This window comes from Mesitornis unicolor, unplaced genomic scaffold, assembly GCF_000695765.1.
Source record: "Mesitornis unicolor isolate BGI_N332 unplaced genomic scaffold, ASM69576v1 scaffold1862, whole genome shotgun sequence".
Lineage (NCBI taxonomy): Eukaryota > Metazoa > Chordata > Aves > Mesitornithiformes > Mesitornithidae > Mesitornis > Mesitornis unicolor.
Genome location: NW_010166915.1, coordinates 1 through 16,699, shown reverse-complemented (window position 1 = coordinate 16,699; position 16,699 = coordinate 1). Strand labels below are relative to the sequence as shown.

Sequence of the window (16,699 nt, the reverse complement as noted above, 5' to 3'; positions counted from 1 at the left end):
ACAGAACGAAGAAAACATGCAGCTATCGGTCTCAGGTTGGAAAGGGTGACAGATTAGAAAGCCGTGAGGAGGTAATACTATTGACAAGAAACAAACAACTAAGAGAACCTCAAGTTTAGCCGATATAATCTGAATAACCTGTTTTCTGTAAAAATATAAATAAATGATACTACCACAGTTCAAAACTAGAGTAAGAAAATCATTATAACTATCTGCATTTTTAAAATCAGGCACACAGGAAACAATTTCTCAATCTAAAGAGAAAGTTACAGGAGAATTACCGTCCTGCTACTGAAGAATTTTTTTCAATTTTTAAAGTGTATCACAAGTTATGGCACTCAAGTTTAAGGAAAAAGCAAATACTTTGATTTTTCTTTCTAATACTAAATTTTAATTTTGTAAGCACAAAATATGCATTGTAGAAGTGTAAGTAACTAACATTATTTATATAGAGACAGTTTTAATTGGTTGCACCTATTTTAAAGCATTAAATTATTTCTGTATGTGTACGATTAAACTGTTTTAATGTTTTTTTCTTAATTATGAAATACATACTTCTGCCAGATACTCCTGTATTTTACTTAGAGACTGGAGGAGAAATTATCCTTCTTGTCTGGGTTTATAAATATTTTATTAGTGGCATTTTTAAACCGTGAGAAAAAAGGAATTAAAAGAGAAAAGAGAAAAACAGAACATTCATCAATAGCCTAAGTTTATGAAAGGGTAAACACCCTTTAAAACAAGCTACTTGCTCTACACCTCTCAAGTCAGAGCAGCAGGTTCTGGCAGCAATGCTGTCTGCAGGCTGAGCACGCCAGCAAAACAAATTAAAAAAAAAAGCTGTTGTAATTCTCTGCCGCTGTACACATGGCAAAGAAATTCCAGTGCTCTAAACTTCTAACATTAAAACTGCAACGATGCATTTCATTTTATTAAGAAACGATAGTTAATACTCTGTTGAACAGGAATAACTTGAATCAAAGTTAAATACCAAGTACAAAGTCGGGGTGGGGGGGAACAGGACACACAGGAATTTTCATTATTAAGCAAAGGAAAGCCAGCGGAACAAGAAAACCTAATTAACATATCTTTATTATAAGTGCTGCACCTGAATGCAAATTGGGATTGTTATCATACATGGTCCAACTAAGAATGCAATGGAGTTTTGACAACAATATCTTTTTTCAAGGATAATTAGTACAAGTACTTCCACAAAGATATAAAGAACAACAAGTACAAACTGACTCGATCGAGTCCATCACAAACTATCCACATCAGTTACACATCATTAGTCAAAATCAGATGCAACAAGCTCACTTAAGGCACAAGAAAGAGACCACTTCCCTCTCCAAACCTCCCTTCCTACACCTCAATTTTTTATTTTTTATTTTCAAATGTGAAAGCATTATTTTTAATCTTTCAAAAGAATTCTGGCTAGCTTTATTTAAGATAATTTTAAATACTGTAAGATTTTCTTAAAAGTTACTGAACTACCATTTTAACCACACTCCAGTGACAAGACTTGAAGAAGCTGCTATATAATTCAATTTTTTTCCACTGTTACAGTATCAGTATTCAACTCAACCAACCAAAAAAGCTTCGCTAAAACCTGGAAAATAAGAAGCTACTTCTCCATGCATTCCTTTTTCTTCAGGCTATCGTACATTTAATCATTTGTTAATTTTAAGAAAAAGCTTGATTGTTTTTTCTACTTACAGAGCAGCTTTGCATTTTTCAGAATGCCTTCATGATTACTATTTTAATAAAAACTAATATTTCTATGACATCAGAAACAACATTTAATACAATTTGCTAGAATTACTATACCTGATGAAACAAGCAGCAATTCTGTAGCTTTGCCGTCAGTTCTCGTAATGTGTTGCATGTCATTTTCTAGTAAATAATCTCTGATTTAAGAAATGCAAAACATCTCTAACTAAAATGTAATTACTACCAATTCTTTTCATAAAGTATTTTAATACTACTAATTCAAACTTCTATGTAAAAAGCTTTAAAAAAAATAAATCTCAAGCTATCTAGTCACTCTTGCAATTAGTATTCCTGTAGTTTCGGGTAACACAATAGATACAGTACGTGGTTTTGCAACAGTCATCATTTTGATAATGATGCTTATAGTTCATGATGAAATCATCAGTTTTTAGATCTCTGCCATAACACATCCTATAAAATCATGAGAACTTGACTCTGAGAGTTTCTCACGCCTTCAGAATCAGCGAACATAATGGAACAAGCTGATACAAGCCCTCCTGACTTATCTACTGAGCAAATCATTGGGCTGTATAAAGTATCCACAACCCTAGTTTTTCTGAAGAAAGGCAGATGGATCATTCCCCCATAAATCAATCACTGTCACACAGTTTTTTACCTGAATTAAGATACTTGTGTGTGTCTGCTAACTATATGCAATATGGAAGGTGCTACGCAGCAGAAGAATGTGAAACGTGTTTATCAAGCAGAAGACTCTATTAGTCAGATATTGCAGTACTCATTTCTCTTAATTGAATTAGGAAGAGGAAGAAAATTGGTGTGGTTTTATCCTTCGAGAGATTGGCCACTTTTGAGGTATCCATTGAGATTAGGCTGTTAGGAAATGCCATGCCAGTTAAAAGAGGGGGTTGGTCAGTCTGAAAGAGCCAAGTCAGCTCCCCAAGTGCAACCAATTCACTCCACCCTCATTTCACCAAAGCAGGAAATTCCCTCCTCTCTCTCCCCAACCTGCCCAACAGGCTCACCCCACAGCCTGCTGCTGCCAGGACCTGCCTCTTCTCACCCTACCCACCTCCGCTTCTCTCCCAACAGCTCCACCTAGATTTCTACTTTCATCTTCTGAATGCATGTTCCTTCAGTTTTCAAAGAAAACTCAGGCGACTAGCACTGCTGAAAATTAGGCCACTTCTGTGACTACGTTTAGGTGTGGAAGGATGTCAAAGTTTAATGCACGTTTATCTCAAGTCTGGCATCTAGCATTTTTGTTTTGTTTTAAAAACCCCCCAACGCACCGTATGTAATACAAGGGGGAAGACAGTTAAAGGAATGTATCACTTTGTATTTAGTGCCAATGTTCCACTACAGCTAATTTTAAACTTTGTGTTACAGTTCCTGCACTACCAGTTGCAAAAGTGTTGTTTTCTGGGACCCCCTCTTCCCTGAGACACCACCAGAGTTGGCTTCCTATCTTCACCTGGGAAGAAGGATTCTAGAAACCTGAAAAACTGGAAACATCAAGAGGCTACAACTGAGGAAAGCTAACCACAATAAAGTTTTTATAAAGAATCATTACATTTAATTGTTCACAGCTGAAAAAAAATGAGCCTCCTCAAAGAACGTAAACCAAAGAAGCCTCATTACATCCCAAGACCACCAGGAAAGCCATTTAAGTACAAGTGCTTTCAGTGCCCCTTTACTTGCAATGAGAAATCCCATCTTTTTAACCATATGAAATATGGCCTTTGCAAAAACTCAATTACTTTAGTATCAGAGCAGGATCGTGTAATCAAGTGTCCAAAGAGCAGTTCCTTGGAGTCCAAGCAGATCAATCAGCTCGAACCTACAGTCAAACCAACTTCTTCTAAATCTGTCACAAATGGACTGTCAAATCTCGATTCAAAGCCTCAATATCCTTTTTCAAAAGAAGATGCCAAGGAAAACGTTGAATTACAAAACCAGGCAACAAACTCAGCAATTCAAGGACAGAAACCTGCTATTCAGAAGGAGCTAATCCCTGCCAGTACTGCAACAGAAAGCACCATCATCATGCAGCCCCATCTGGACAGCATTGTGAGGCCCTCGGCTTTCGTTCCTGTAGGAGAACACAGAGATAGCAAAGGCTCGGAAACCAGTGAAGTACCTGAAATTATATCGCTCTCTAACAAAAGTTCACCTTTTCACGCTAAGTCTGCATTCCATGCACCAAGTCACCCGTGGAAAGCAGGTTCTCCTTTCCTCTCAGAGTTTTCACATAAAGTTACTCCCACAAAAGGCTTTGGTTCCATTTCACCTTACATGCAACCAATGATTCCCGAGTACTCACCCCATTTTTATGAGCACAGGCTGGCTATCTACACACCTTACTTGCTTCCAGGTAATTCAGAGTGTGAAAGCTCTGCTCTGTCTGTCTACGGCACACAAGATCAAAGACACTTTCTTCCCCACCCTGGGCCACTTCCAAAACCCATAAATCCATCAGCGTATGAACACTATCGATTGTTCCAGCAGTATCATTCCACTCCTCCGATACCCTATGGATTTTGTAGGCCAACAGATCCTCCATTTTACAGATTTTCACATGTAGCTGGTATTAACAGAGAACAAAATTCTCATCTAATGGAAGAAACCACCTTGCTGTATCCAGCTTCTTTAAGCCCATCCCAACAATACCCTCTAAGTTCACATAAAAAACAAGCGGATTATGAAAAAGAAATTACATTATTGCATGCCAAAAGTCATTCCAAAGACGACCAAAACGAAAGAGAGAACGCTAAAATGAGCCCTCTTGCAGGAAGTGCAGCAACAGGCTCCCCTGGCAGACCTAGCCCAACCAACTTCACTCAGACAAGCCATGCATGTGAAGGTTTATTCGACCTCTCTAACAAGTCATCTTCTACATCACTTGGCAAGTATGATCAACCAGAAGAAAACTTCACAGCTTTCAGACCTGTGAGAAAAACCATTGAACAACCAACTCTGCTTCAAAGTGCGCAGACACAGCAAGACAGAGGAGATTCACCTACCAGGTAAAGTAATAAAATCACTTCACAGATTCCTGTCAGATTTATTAGGGACACACAAAGATAGACAGACGCATTTCATGAAATGCTCCTAGAATATATTTACATTTACAGTATTGAGATAATTTGTTCTATATCAACTGTGCAAAACACAGTACAACTCACAGTTACTACAGGGAGCAGACCACTCATTCTCCTGAAGCATATAACGTACTTCCTATGCCGTTACTATGCACGTGTCTGCATATTTCAGGCAATTAGCTGTATTACAGCAATGTGTTATGGTGAAAGGGACTTGGGGGAATTAAAGGAGAAGCAACAATACCATCAGATGTCTAGCCAGATTTTTTTCTTTCCTTCCTGCCTACTTCCTCAGTCTCAATTTAAAAGAGCAACTGATAATGAATTCTCTTATCTCCTCATTTCTTTCAGCATTAACGTCACTGATGAAGATTCACATACGCAGAATGAATGCCATAACAATGAGGGCTCACTGTCCAACACGGAAGAAGACACAGGCATAGCTCCCCTTAATCTTTCAAAGAAGGCTGACACAAACACAGGACCCATTCACAAGCATGCATACAAAACCACATCCAAAGCAGAAAGCCAGAACTTTCTAGAATTGCAAGACATGCCTCTCAACCTCTCAGTAAAAGATTCCTGTAACACAGTAAGCCTGAAAACGTCATTCCACAGTCCATCTCACGATAATGGTGCTGCTACTTCTCCAGACACTGAAAACGAAACCTCTGGAGCAGATGCATGTAACCCCAAGAACCCTATTAATGGTGCCTGTGATAAATCTTCTTTCATAGCTCACCGTAATGAAGCTCAAGATTTAAGAATAATTGACAGCTGCGATGAACAGAAGCAAACAGCAGCCGTAGCTCTCTGTCAGCTGGCTGCATACAGCCCTAGCAAAGTGAGAATGGACAACGAGGGGCAGAGTTCTCAGGACAATAATGCTTCAGGTACAGAAGCTACTCTTAATTCTTCTGATACTCAGGATACTCAGTGCAATCAAAAAGTAAAAGGACAAAAAAGGACAAATCAAAAAGAATCAGCAAAATCACAGCAAGGCACTAAAAGAGCAAGGCCAAATGACTGTAGCAGAGTCTTCACTTTAAGGAAGAGAACAAGAGTATCTTAATACTTCACTTCCCAATGAGTTTCTGGTCACAGAAGCTAGTTACCAGCAACATCATAAAACCTGTACAAACCGTCTCTCACTGGGTTTGGTCCATGACAGACACACTCAATCTCTCCCATGTAAATAATGTTCATAATTTTATATTAATATTTTTAAGTAACTGAACTTTCTCTTGTATAAGCTCAAATTTTGATGAGTGAATTTTTGCATTCATTACTAAAGCCAAAGTACATCAGATGAATCTTTAAGGTTTTTTGCAATTGTATTAATGTAAAATAACTTTTACAACTTCTTTTCTGAAAAGATGTTTAAGCTCTAGAAACAATACTGTTCAATAATACTGTCATAGCATTTTTCAGGCTTGATTTCATTTAATAAGTCTTATTTCTTTGATAAACTTTTTATTTCACTGTGCAGTAGTTTAAATAAGCTTAATATTAAACCTGGCTATTTAGAATTTACTGTAAAATCTGTTTTGTGTATGAATGCACTTTGCCATTATGCCACAATACAAAACAGACCAAATTTTGTTCCTTAGAGGCAGATGCCAGTTTAAACAAACTGATCCAAACCTTGTATAAGCAAGCTTTTTCTTGTGTCGACTAAGAACAAGATTGAAGTTAAACCAAAGAAGCCTGCACCAGTTTAACAAATGCAGTTTATGTTCACCTTTAATTGAACCACTATGAAAACAATACCGAAAACTTGAAGATCTAAACAATTTAGGTGCCTAATCCTCTGAGGTTAGACAGACACTGGGCAACTCTCAAACTCCAAGCCTAAAAGGTTATTTATATAATTTATTTCACCTGAGGCAAACTGTCCCAGTGAAGGTCTTAGTTAGCGATACATGTACGCTGAAATATCAGTTTCAGTGTGTTTCTACATACATCCTAATACTATTTTCTGCTTCTATAACTGTGTATATAAACTTGCATTTTTCCAAATAAATCTGTGACCTGTACTTAAAACATATGGAAAGTCATTAATGAAAACAAATACATGCACAACACTATCTGTAACAAACCTTTTGAAGAGAAACTATCAGGGAAATTGCTAACTATATTTTTAATTTAGAAATAGAATTTGGCATGGAATAACAACTAACTCTAAAAAAGGAACTTTCTTCAGTGAAGGAAGTTAATTATGCGGATCAATTCATCCATACTTTAGCTCCATATGACAAACCACAGAATTCCCTCTGTCTTAAAGCTGCTGTCCAGGTTATCCAAACTTCTACAAAGAGTTTAACTAAAATAAGGCCATTCCATTATATAAACACCGTGCATAAGTTTGCACAGTGTGCATTATCAGCCTAAGTAAAACAAAGACTGACTAAGTATTATTCACTTAAAACTACGGGTATACATTTCTCATTGATCCATTATTCAGGTAAGAGACATCCTCACCTGCCTAAACATTGGCAGTAGGTATAAACCTAAAGTACAAAGTAAGGAAGCAGAGCTGCATTCAGGACAACACAGACTTCCCAGAATCTTTTTTCTAATTTCTTGTGCTATGGTGTTTTGAGCTAACAGCCCAGCCAGAGCCAGATATAACATGATTTGTCATTACCAGTTACATTCTTCACTAGTTTCATCCTATTTCATGGCAGTGTCTTTCCAAATTCTATCCCTACAAATTCAGACTATCCTCTTATACTCATCCTTCACAGTATCATACACTCCTGCCCTCTGCATAACTCATTCTTCAGTATCAGATAACCAAAGGAACTGCAGTTTAGTCAAGGCAGTCTCTGATTAGGTTTTTTATCCAACCGTTGTTGGAATTCTTAGCACTGTTCTGTTAAGAAACTTACAGTTCCTATGAAATTGTTTTTTCTTAGGCCTTTATGCCTATCTCTTTCCCAGAAAGACCTTGCTGCCAGGACTGTGTTCCATCCTTTCCTTCCTCCCTCTCCATCTTAGCTTTACTTTCTTCCACTCCAGTAACAGAAGGTTACATCTTAAGTAATTTGACAAAATTTGCATATAAACCTAGGTATAGTAAAACCACCTCCACGGGCAGCAATATATTTTCACTGCACCTCTGCAGAAAAAGAAGAGTGTGAAGGACACAACTGTCATCCCCATTCTACATATACAAACACTCAACCTAAAATGTGGACAGAGATGTTTCCACAGCACAGGCCGAATCACTGGAAGAGCTGGGATTCACTCACGTCTTTTGCAGTCCTACATAATATCAAACTTGCATGAAACTTCCAATTTAGATTTAAAAATAAAAATTAAAAAAAATAAATCTATTACACGATGCTATCCCAACTCCTTGACAGAGGGGTACAGTTTCGGTTTTGTTAGGACTAAAATAGAGGCTTACCTTGGGATGACATCCCGTTTGTAAAGTTCAGGGGTTTTTTAACTGTTTTATCTTTATCATACAAGGGCAAAAGCAATTCTAAAAGGGAAACTAACTGAAAGCTAGCTGCACAAAAATTCTCACACACAAAACAGACACTATCTTGGACATGAACTCTTTTCATGCAGACAGAATAAAGAACGGTAAAATACAGCGTTTAACAGTTTGTTCCAGAACAAGTCAACAGATCTTCAGAACAGAAAAGACCTTGCAACCCAGTTTGCTAGTGTGGACCACCAGTTTTAAAATATTTTTGAAAATTAGTGTTCAACAACTTTGTTCAACACAGGAGCACTAGATGAGATCAAAAGAGCCGTCTACCCAAAGTATTGCTGTAAAAGTGCCCAATAGTGGATGTGTACCTACATTACGCTTTTGTCATTTCAGGTCTACAAAAAATTAACCAAAATCACCAGAGAACTACTACTTTCACATTGATCTCTGTACTTCAGTGTACGTTGATACATACGGAACACACGAACAATTCCTGTGTCCTCTTATTTTTCTTTCCAGTCTGGTGTTTCAAAAACCCATTAAAAACTTAGAGAGCTCTTTGTATAAATTACGTAAAATTGGCCTCTTAAATTTAATCAGAAACAAACAGCAGAAGCTACTAGCTTTAAAGTGCAAGTTAGTCATCAATTATTTAACATCTTCTATTTAAATAATGACACTGACACAATATAGAGACATACAGAATTATTTTTATACAACTGTACAAAGAAACAGAGGAGGGAGGAAGAAAGAAGAAAATCCCAAGAAACTAATTTCATTTTGGAAAGAAAAATTTATTAAGTACAAAAAAGGCACACCCAAGACAATGCTTTTGACAGAGGTACCTTAAATATCCCCATAGGCTTACTTTTCACTCTAGAATTCAATACTAATCACAGAATCACAGAATCGCTCAGTTGGAAAAGACCTCCGAGATCATCACGTCCAACCGCTCCTGTTCACTCCCTAAACCATATCCCTAAGTACCTCGTCTACCCGCTCTTTAAACACATCCAGGGATGGTGACTCCACCACCTCCCTGGGCAGCCTGTTCCAGCCTCTGACGACCCTCTCAGTAAAGAACTTCCTCCTTATCTCTGACCTGAACCTCCCTTGGCACAGCTTGGTGCCGTTTCCCCTTGCTCTGTCCCCCATCACCTGGGAGAAGAGACCAGCACCCACCTCTCTACAACCTCCCTTGAGGCAGTTGTAGGTGGTGATGAGGGCTCCCCTCAGCCTTCTCTTCTCCAGGCTAAACAAGCCCAGTTCCCTCAGCCGCTCCTCATCAGGCTTGTTCTCCAGAGCCCTCACCATCCTTGTGGCTCTTCTCTGAACACGCTCCACAATCTCAACATCCTACTAACTCCAGTACTGAATGATGATGGTATTATTCAGCACATCCACATCAGCAAATTCCAGTCTACTGCCACACATTCAATCTCTAACGCTATAAATCATTAATTCATGAACTTACTAACATTTAGCTACTACAACTCACCATCTGAAATTCGGGAAGGGAGCAACAATCCTCTTCTGCCTAATTCAGCCAGAGCCAGGCATCCACCATGCCATGCATTGTCTGTTTCCTGGAAACTAATTTAAGAGCAAAGACAAGTTTTGTTAAGACCAGTTTTCCCTTTTCAGATTTCATTTTTCATGGTGAATTCCTGACATTCGGAAAGACACACTCTAAACCAGCATTGTGTCATTAATCCTGTTAGACTTCATAAGAATGACAAGTTGAACATGTTTTCTTTCTCATTTTGTGTGACATAAATACTGTTATAAATATGATCAAATAAGCAAAAAACCCATTTATCAATATAAATGTAGCCTCAATACAGAAGAGTACAATACCTGAAACTCATCCAGAAAAGGAAAAAAACTTTCTAGTACACTGGCAAAATATGCAGATTTACAGAACATACCCAAAATAACTAATTAATTTCATGCCAAACACAGCCCACTAGCAAAACAGGTTCAAGTAATAGTTTCCATTAAACACATTACACGAACTTACACAGTGAACAGTGGTGCTTATCCACCTTTAAAAAAAAAAACCATAAAACATAACAGAGCAACTTGTAATGAAGCAGCAAAATAAATATCAAAAATGGTACACAATTTTTGGTGGACTGGCAGATAAAGGAGTGACAAAGGGAAAGGCTGCATGCTGCACGACTAAACATCCAAAAAGTTCATTTTGTATTAAACTAGGAACAGGAATGTAAGAATAAAACTTTGAACAGCCAGACTAGGTCATATCACAGCTTCATCTCTCCCAGTATCCTGTCTCCAACATGGACCAATAGCAGATGCTTAACCAAAGACAAAGCAGAAAGGATCATCCCCTCATCAGCCTCCTCTTAGCTCTGCCAATCAGCAGTATGGAGACTTCCCAAGCCAGAGGTTGCAGTCAGAACGTCATATTTAATATCCTCTGTTGGGACTCTCTTCTCTTAATTTGTGTAATCCCGTTTTGAACTCCCTTTACACCTCTCGATTCCATAACATCCTGTGGCAATGACTTCCACAGTATAATTATAATTGCCTGAAAATGTATTTCCTGATGCTTCTCAGTTCTCCAGTTATAAGAGTGAATAGTAAACTATCACTCACTTTCCCTCTTTCTTTCATATTTATGATTCTATATATCTCCATTTTATCCTTCTATTTTTTCTTTCTTCTTGGAAGAATCCCCATCAATTAAATCACTTTTCAGTGATGCAGTTTTGTCATGTTTTCCTTTCCTAGTAACATGTAACCTTCTGTTTGCCTTTTTTTTTTCCTGTCAGCTGCTGAGCACTCTACTGACATTCTGACAGAGCTACCCGTGACTTCAAGACCTCTTTCCTGAGTAGTAATAACTGTTTTATAGCTAGTTGCATTTTTCCCGAAGTGCATTCACTTGCATTAATTAGACATTACATTTCCTATGTCATTTACTGTCCAGTTACTTAACTTAAGCTTATGTAACATCTTCTTTTCTGCCACCTTTAGTTTTCGCTACATTAGCTAACTTTAAATCATCAAGTGATTTCCTCACCCGATTGTTCCCCTTTTTTCCAGGATCCTTTATGTGTATATTGAGCAGCACAGGGTTCACACAGGCCCCTGCAGGACTGTGCTGATAATCTCACTACATCAGGAAAAACGACCACTTAGTTCTTCCCTATCTCATCTTTTAATCTATCTACATATAAGAAATCCTTTCTTCTTATCCCAAGAGATATAAATTTAAGTGCCCCTGATGGCCAACTGACTCATTTTTATTTTGGTCACTAGATATTTAGTGCAAAGTATACAGAAGAGATTCCTTCTGTCCTTGTCTACATTTGTTCCCAGGTGTTTCTGAAGAAAGCAGGTCACTCAGCTACTAGTTGGATTACTCACCCTATGACTTGAAAAACAAGGAAAGAAAACACAGTGAGTACAGGTCTTTGAAGCTCCAGGGATAATTGAGATCAGCAGCACGTCTTAAATCACTCACGGTAACACAGTGTAAGTATCGGCTGAGTAGATACTTTCCTTGCAAGTTTTTAAGACGCTATACCTTCTTTTTTTAACGTGTTATCCTTTGAGCTGGTATTTTTAATTTGTACTCACAATCAATATGAGAATATTTTTTAAAACTGAGTACATTTGAGTGACAAACTGAACATTATCAGTATTTTTGCAAATTCTTTTTGTTATTAGCTTAGTCTAAAACACCAGTTTAGATCTTAATATTCAAGTCCTCAATGTAGACTTGATGAGCAATTTGATACAAAAAAGCGTATGATACTTGTTTAATAATTTAGTCCTTGACATGCTCTACGTGCATGCAGGAACAAGACATCCCACAATAAAGCACATCAAAAGAACATCCTAGCAGCTATATGTGATCAACCCAAAGTTTCAGCTAGCCCAAAAGCCTCTCTGACATGGCCAACAGTCCATGCCTTAGGTATAGTATAAGAACAAGCATATTGCAACACTCTCCAAAACAATTCCAAACCCTGGCAGATCACGGACAAGTTTGCAGAAGAGAAAAACCTTTTTTGTTCAGGCATATACTCTTACCATCCACAACATCCTGAAGCAAGACGTTTTTACAGTTTAACTATGTGCTGCATGAATAAACACCACCTTTTCTTTATTCTAAACCTGTCACCTGCTACTTGAGTTTGCTTCTAATAATATAAAATCTAGAGGGCAATCATTTCCATGCAATTCATGATTTCATAAACCTTTACCAAGCCCCATTTATTCCTCACTCTTCCTACATGTCTTAACCTCCCCTCACACAGAGATTGCTTCATTTCTTGTGAACCCTTCTGAATAGCATTACCAGTTCTACTACGTTTCTGAAGATGCACACAAGACTCAAGACATCAGCACACCAGGAATTTCCAAAGCAGCACATTAATGAGCACCTTTTATTTTTTTAAAGTTCAACTTTAATCCTTCCACATCACCTTAAAATGCAGTCAAGACAAAGTATTAGGAATAATTTCATTATCGAACACCCTTAGCATATCTATGCCTTAGAGATTTTGAGATCTGGGAGAAGAGCAACAAAACTTACAGATTTTTAGACCTGTCTTCCTAATTGTTGTTTCATAAGCAGATATGTTTCACACACACAAAGCATGAAATAAATTTTTACCTAAAACAATCCAACAGAGACCCGATCACATCGTCTGCTAATTCTTTTGGAAGTCTTCCAGTTATTCTACCAATTCTACAGCAGTTAAAAGAAGAAAAAGAAAAGCACACAGTGATTCATTAGTGCTGCATTTGATGAATAAGTTCTATAAAAAATTAAATTACTGGAAGCTTACAATAAGATGACTGACTTCAAATGACAATGCACCACTCCAATAACATTACCTTAAAACAATAATCTCAAACTTGAAGCAAAAGCTACACCACAGCAAATTCAACACAGAAATACATTTTTTAAAGTGGAAGAGAAAAAAACACGTTTTGAAGAAATGCTACTTTACACCCTTCAAATCAAGTCTTATCCAGAACATTTCTTTCCAAACCTATCTGGAATTTTCCTGAAGGCCAGCCCAATTTCATATCAGAAAAAGATACAAACACGGCTTTATACCATGAGCTGTGCTAAAGCCATTTGAAGTAACTGTGAATATTGACAGTACACACAAATTACCAATAATGGATTACATCAGACTATTTCTATGTTGTTTAATTAGTTTATTAGAGTAACCATAAGAAACCTACCCTTTTGCTGCAGACCACCTGACAATAGTGTCTTTGTCTTTCAGTCCAACCAACAATTGCTCTGCAGATAATTTTATTTAAACAAAACAGATTATTCTCATTTAACAACAGAAAGACTTTGTAAAACGTTCAAAATTATTTTTTCTCTTAAAGATAACTACCTCTTAGTTTAAATAAAATATTTGTATCCAGATTTTTCCTGTTTGTCATGCAAGTACAACTTGAAATCAAAAAAGAGGTCAAAACATTTTTAAAAGAGAAAATTTGGTCTGAAATTTTAAGTACTGTGGAAGACTCAGAATGGAGGTCATGGTGCTTTCTTCAGTGGTTCATTACATTATTCAGTTATAAAAGTCTTCTGATGCAATTTTTGCCTATTTATTTACAGCATATCCACCAGCAAGCTAGAAGACCTGCTGTATGACTGCATTGTAACAAAAAAATGCTGTTCCTCTCGTACTACCACAGTCTAAAAATTTCAACCATGATTCTTTAGCTTTCATGTAACACAATTTTTTGTTTTGTTTTTCATTATGAATTTTAATTCATCCTTCAATCTGTGAAAGGTTCAAGATATCTCTCTCATTATTACTGGGTAAAACTGGTAAAATGTATTTCAGTAACTCCATTCCCCAACCCCACAACAAATGCTACAGTATTGAGTTTCTGTTTGAGATGCTGAAATCCAAATAATCTGAGAAAAACATAGTATATTTTAATCAGTTGCATAGACTGAAGTTTTATAGTCTTTCCAATTGTTCACATTAGCACAGATACCGGCATGACTTTCTTAGCGCTAAGCAGGTTGTTTTCCAATGTGTGTTTAATTTGCAGGCATTACAATAATTTCTGTCCAGTTTTAACACACCTACAACATTTTCAATCTCTCCTGGAATGTCATATTCCTCTTCATCTTCAGCTTCATTAGCAGCAACTGATATCATTTGATTCTGCACAACTGAACTCTGAGTTAGCAGATTGGCAGCCAGAGATCGACAGCCACGCTGGTATCTGCACAAGAAACAGACAGTTAACTTATTTTTCTGATTTGAGTTTCAACTGAAATAGGTACACCCTGTCATAAAGCCTGCTTGCCAAGTTACTACATCTCTCAATGTACAGCTCTCCAGTTATTTAGTGATTGCTCTAAAGGAAAGGGAAAAGTATCCCATTCTCCTGCCTCCTGACCCAGTTGTCTCTTTTCCAAGGTGAGAGGAGCTAGACTATTTAAATGGTTCCTTTTCATTACCTCTCCCTTTCCTGTTTCAGTACAAGCTACTTTCTACCGCTGACAGAGAGACAAAATTCCCATGCCCTAAAAGCCTCTTCAAAACTTAAAAAAAATTGAAAAGATTTAAAAAATCAACTTATTAAAATTGTTTTTGAAATGTTAAAGCTAGCTTAGTACCTTCTGCCCAAGCTGTACTCAGATATTTAGCCTGTGGTGTAGATACATTCTTACAAAAGATACACTTTACATGCTAAACTGACTTTTGCCATTGGGCAAGGTACACTTTCCACCTAAAAAGAATTTTCTATGCCTAAGGACGTTCTCAAAAGTTGGTAAAGAAATACAATAAAAATAGTCACCAAGGCAGCATGCAATTTTAAAATATCAGTGCGAGAAATCTGAAAAAGAGTTTGCCCTCTGGCAGTAAGTAAAACCAGACACCAAAACCTGACTAATATGCAAAACGAAAGTGGGATTGTAAACCACTTTTCCCCTGTGAACTTTCTATCGAATCAGGGTAGAACTGTGTAATGGAAGAAGTTATGTTCACTCTTACAAAACTGTACTAAATCAACTGCAGTAACAAAGGTCACAGTCTTCCCCTCGTTACCAAGTTATGTATCACACAGGAACAGGCTTCTGCCTGTGCAACGCGCAACATAAAAAAATCAAAAGATTTGGCTTGTCACAACACTAGATCACCAAATTGAAAAAAATTACAGAAAACTAAATACAGCGGAAGAAATCTACTTTTTCCAAATAGTGCAAACGAAGAACGTGTTCACTCCCAAATAACATGGGAACATCCTTCTTTCTCATTTAGGGGAGGGGAGGTTAGGAGTGCAGAATGCCAGTAGTGAAATGTATGGATTTAGTTAAGGTTTTTGAGTGCTCTTGGATTGTATCTATTTTTTAATTGTTTCAGCTTTAAACTAACCTCCATTTTGCTACCTTCGGTTTCACAAATGTCAGGCCAAGTCGTTGAACAAGTTTCATTCCTAGCTTGCGAAGAACCATCTGATTACTTTCTGACAGCTTGCAGTTATCAAGACACTCAAGTACAGTAGCAGCTGTAAAAGAAAACAAACATGCTAGGAAAACTGTTCTTCGAAAAATCTCAGGAAGAAAATTGGGTAGGAAGCAGAAAATTCTTTAGAAAGTTCTTTACTGAAATGCAAATGTCTTATATTACCTACTTTGTAGTATCTTAGACACTGGTCAAATAGCTGTAATATCCTTCACCTACCAAACAGGAAGGATTGCTTTAAGTATTACTTTTGACTATGAAAATTATAATGAATCTAGATTCTGAGAGTATTTGCGCCTCTAATTCTCACTGGAAGTAACACGTTCAAGTATTTTTTTGGACTCTAAGAATTTTCAGTAGTCTAACCAGGAGTCAGAAAATCGAATTCATTTACTCTGCAACCAGTTTCTGCATAGAGAGAAAGTGTTCCCTTTCTTCATTTATTATTTTCAGGCAGCACCAGCTTAACTCCTTTGGTACAGGAATTTTTATGACATTGAATGTCCATAAACATTTAGATATGAGAAATACTGTGTATGTGTAAACAATCAGCAATAAAACCTTTCATTTGAGCACATAAGAGGCAAAGTTGACCAGCAAAGTAAAAAAAAAACCATAGAGGAAGGGAGAGTCTTGGATTAATGAGCATAAATTTCCAGGATTCAAAATTTTCATGAGGAATACATTCCTGTTACTAATGAAATAGTCCTTTTGCATTTTCAGTCTGAAACAATTTATGAATGTTTTAAAGGCTGATCATTAGTTAATAGAGACTGACAACTTGGGCTCTGAAGGACCTATCATTCTTGCTATAAGCACTGCGAATATGGAACCATACTGGCAACATACTCTGCAACCTCCTGTTCCAGTCTCTTATCAGGGCTTTCAAAATATTATGAGATCAAAGATCACAGAATCACAGAACATTAGGAGTTGAA

General features: G+C 37.2%; 2 protein-coding genes across 2 annotated transcripts in view; one reads left to right on the top strand and one right to left on the bottom strand.

Moving 5' to 3' along the window:
* The window catches only part of TBCD (tubulin folding cofactor D), a gene marked incomplete at both ends in the record, with an annotated part of 79,554 nt that extends 63,704 nt beyond the window's left edge, over positions 1-15,850 (bottom strand). Inside the window, 5 exons of the mRNA XM_010195112.1 lie at positions 9,773-9,867; positions 12,923-12,997; positions 13,504-13,564; positions 14,372-14,514; positions 15,672-15,850. Coding sequence (XP_010193414.1) covers positions 9,773-9,867; positions 12,923-12,997; positions 13,504-13,564; positions 14,372-14,514; positions 15,672-15,850 — 553 coding nt within the window. The remainder of the gene's footprint in view (positions 1-9,772; positions 9,868-12,922; positions 12,998-13,503; positions 13,565-14,371; positions 14,515-15,671) is intronic.
* ZNF750 (zinc finger protein 750) lies at positions 3,328-5,901 on the top strand. The gene is made up of 2 exons (XM_010195110.1): positions 3,328-4,754; positions 5,181-5,901. Exons 1-2 carry the CDS (start codon positions 3,328-3,330, stop codon positions 5,899-5,901), a joined length of 2,148 nt encoding a protein of 715 aa, XP_010193412.1.
* Positions 15,851-16,699: the final 849 nt, after the last annotated feature.

Excerpts from the sequence above, each read along its gene's own strand:
- ZNF750 (XM_010195110.1), top strand. The coding sequence starts at position 3,328 with ATGAGCCTCCTCAAAGAACGTAAACCAAAGAAGCCTCATTACATCCCA. Across the intron at positions 4,755-5,180 it reads AGAGGAGATTCACCTACCAG|CATTAACGTCACTGATGAAG; the intron begins GTAAAGTAATAA and ends CATTTCTTTCAG.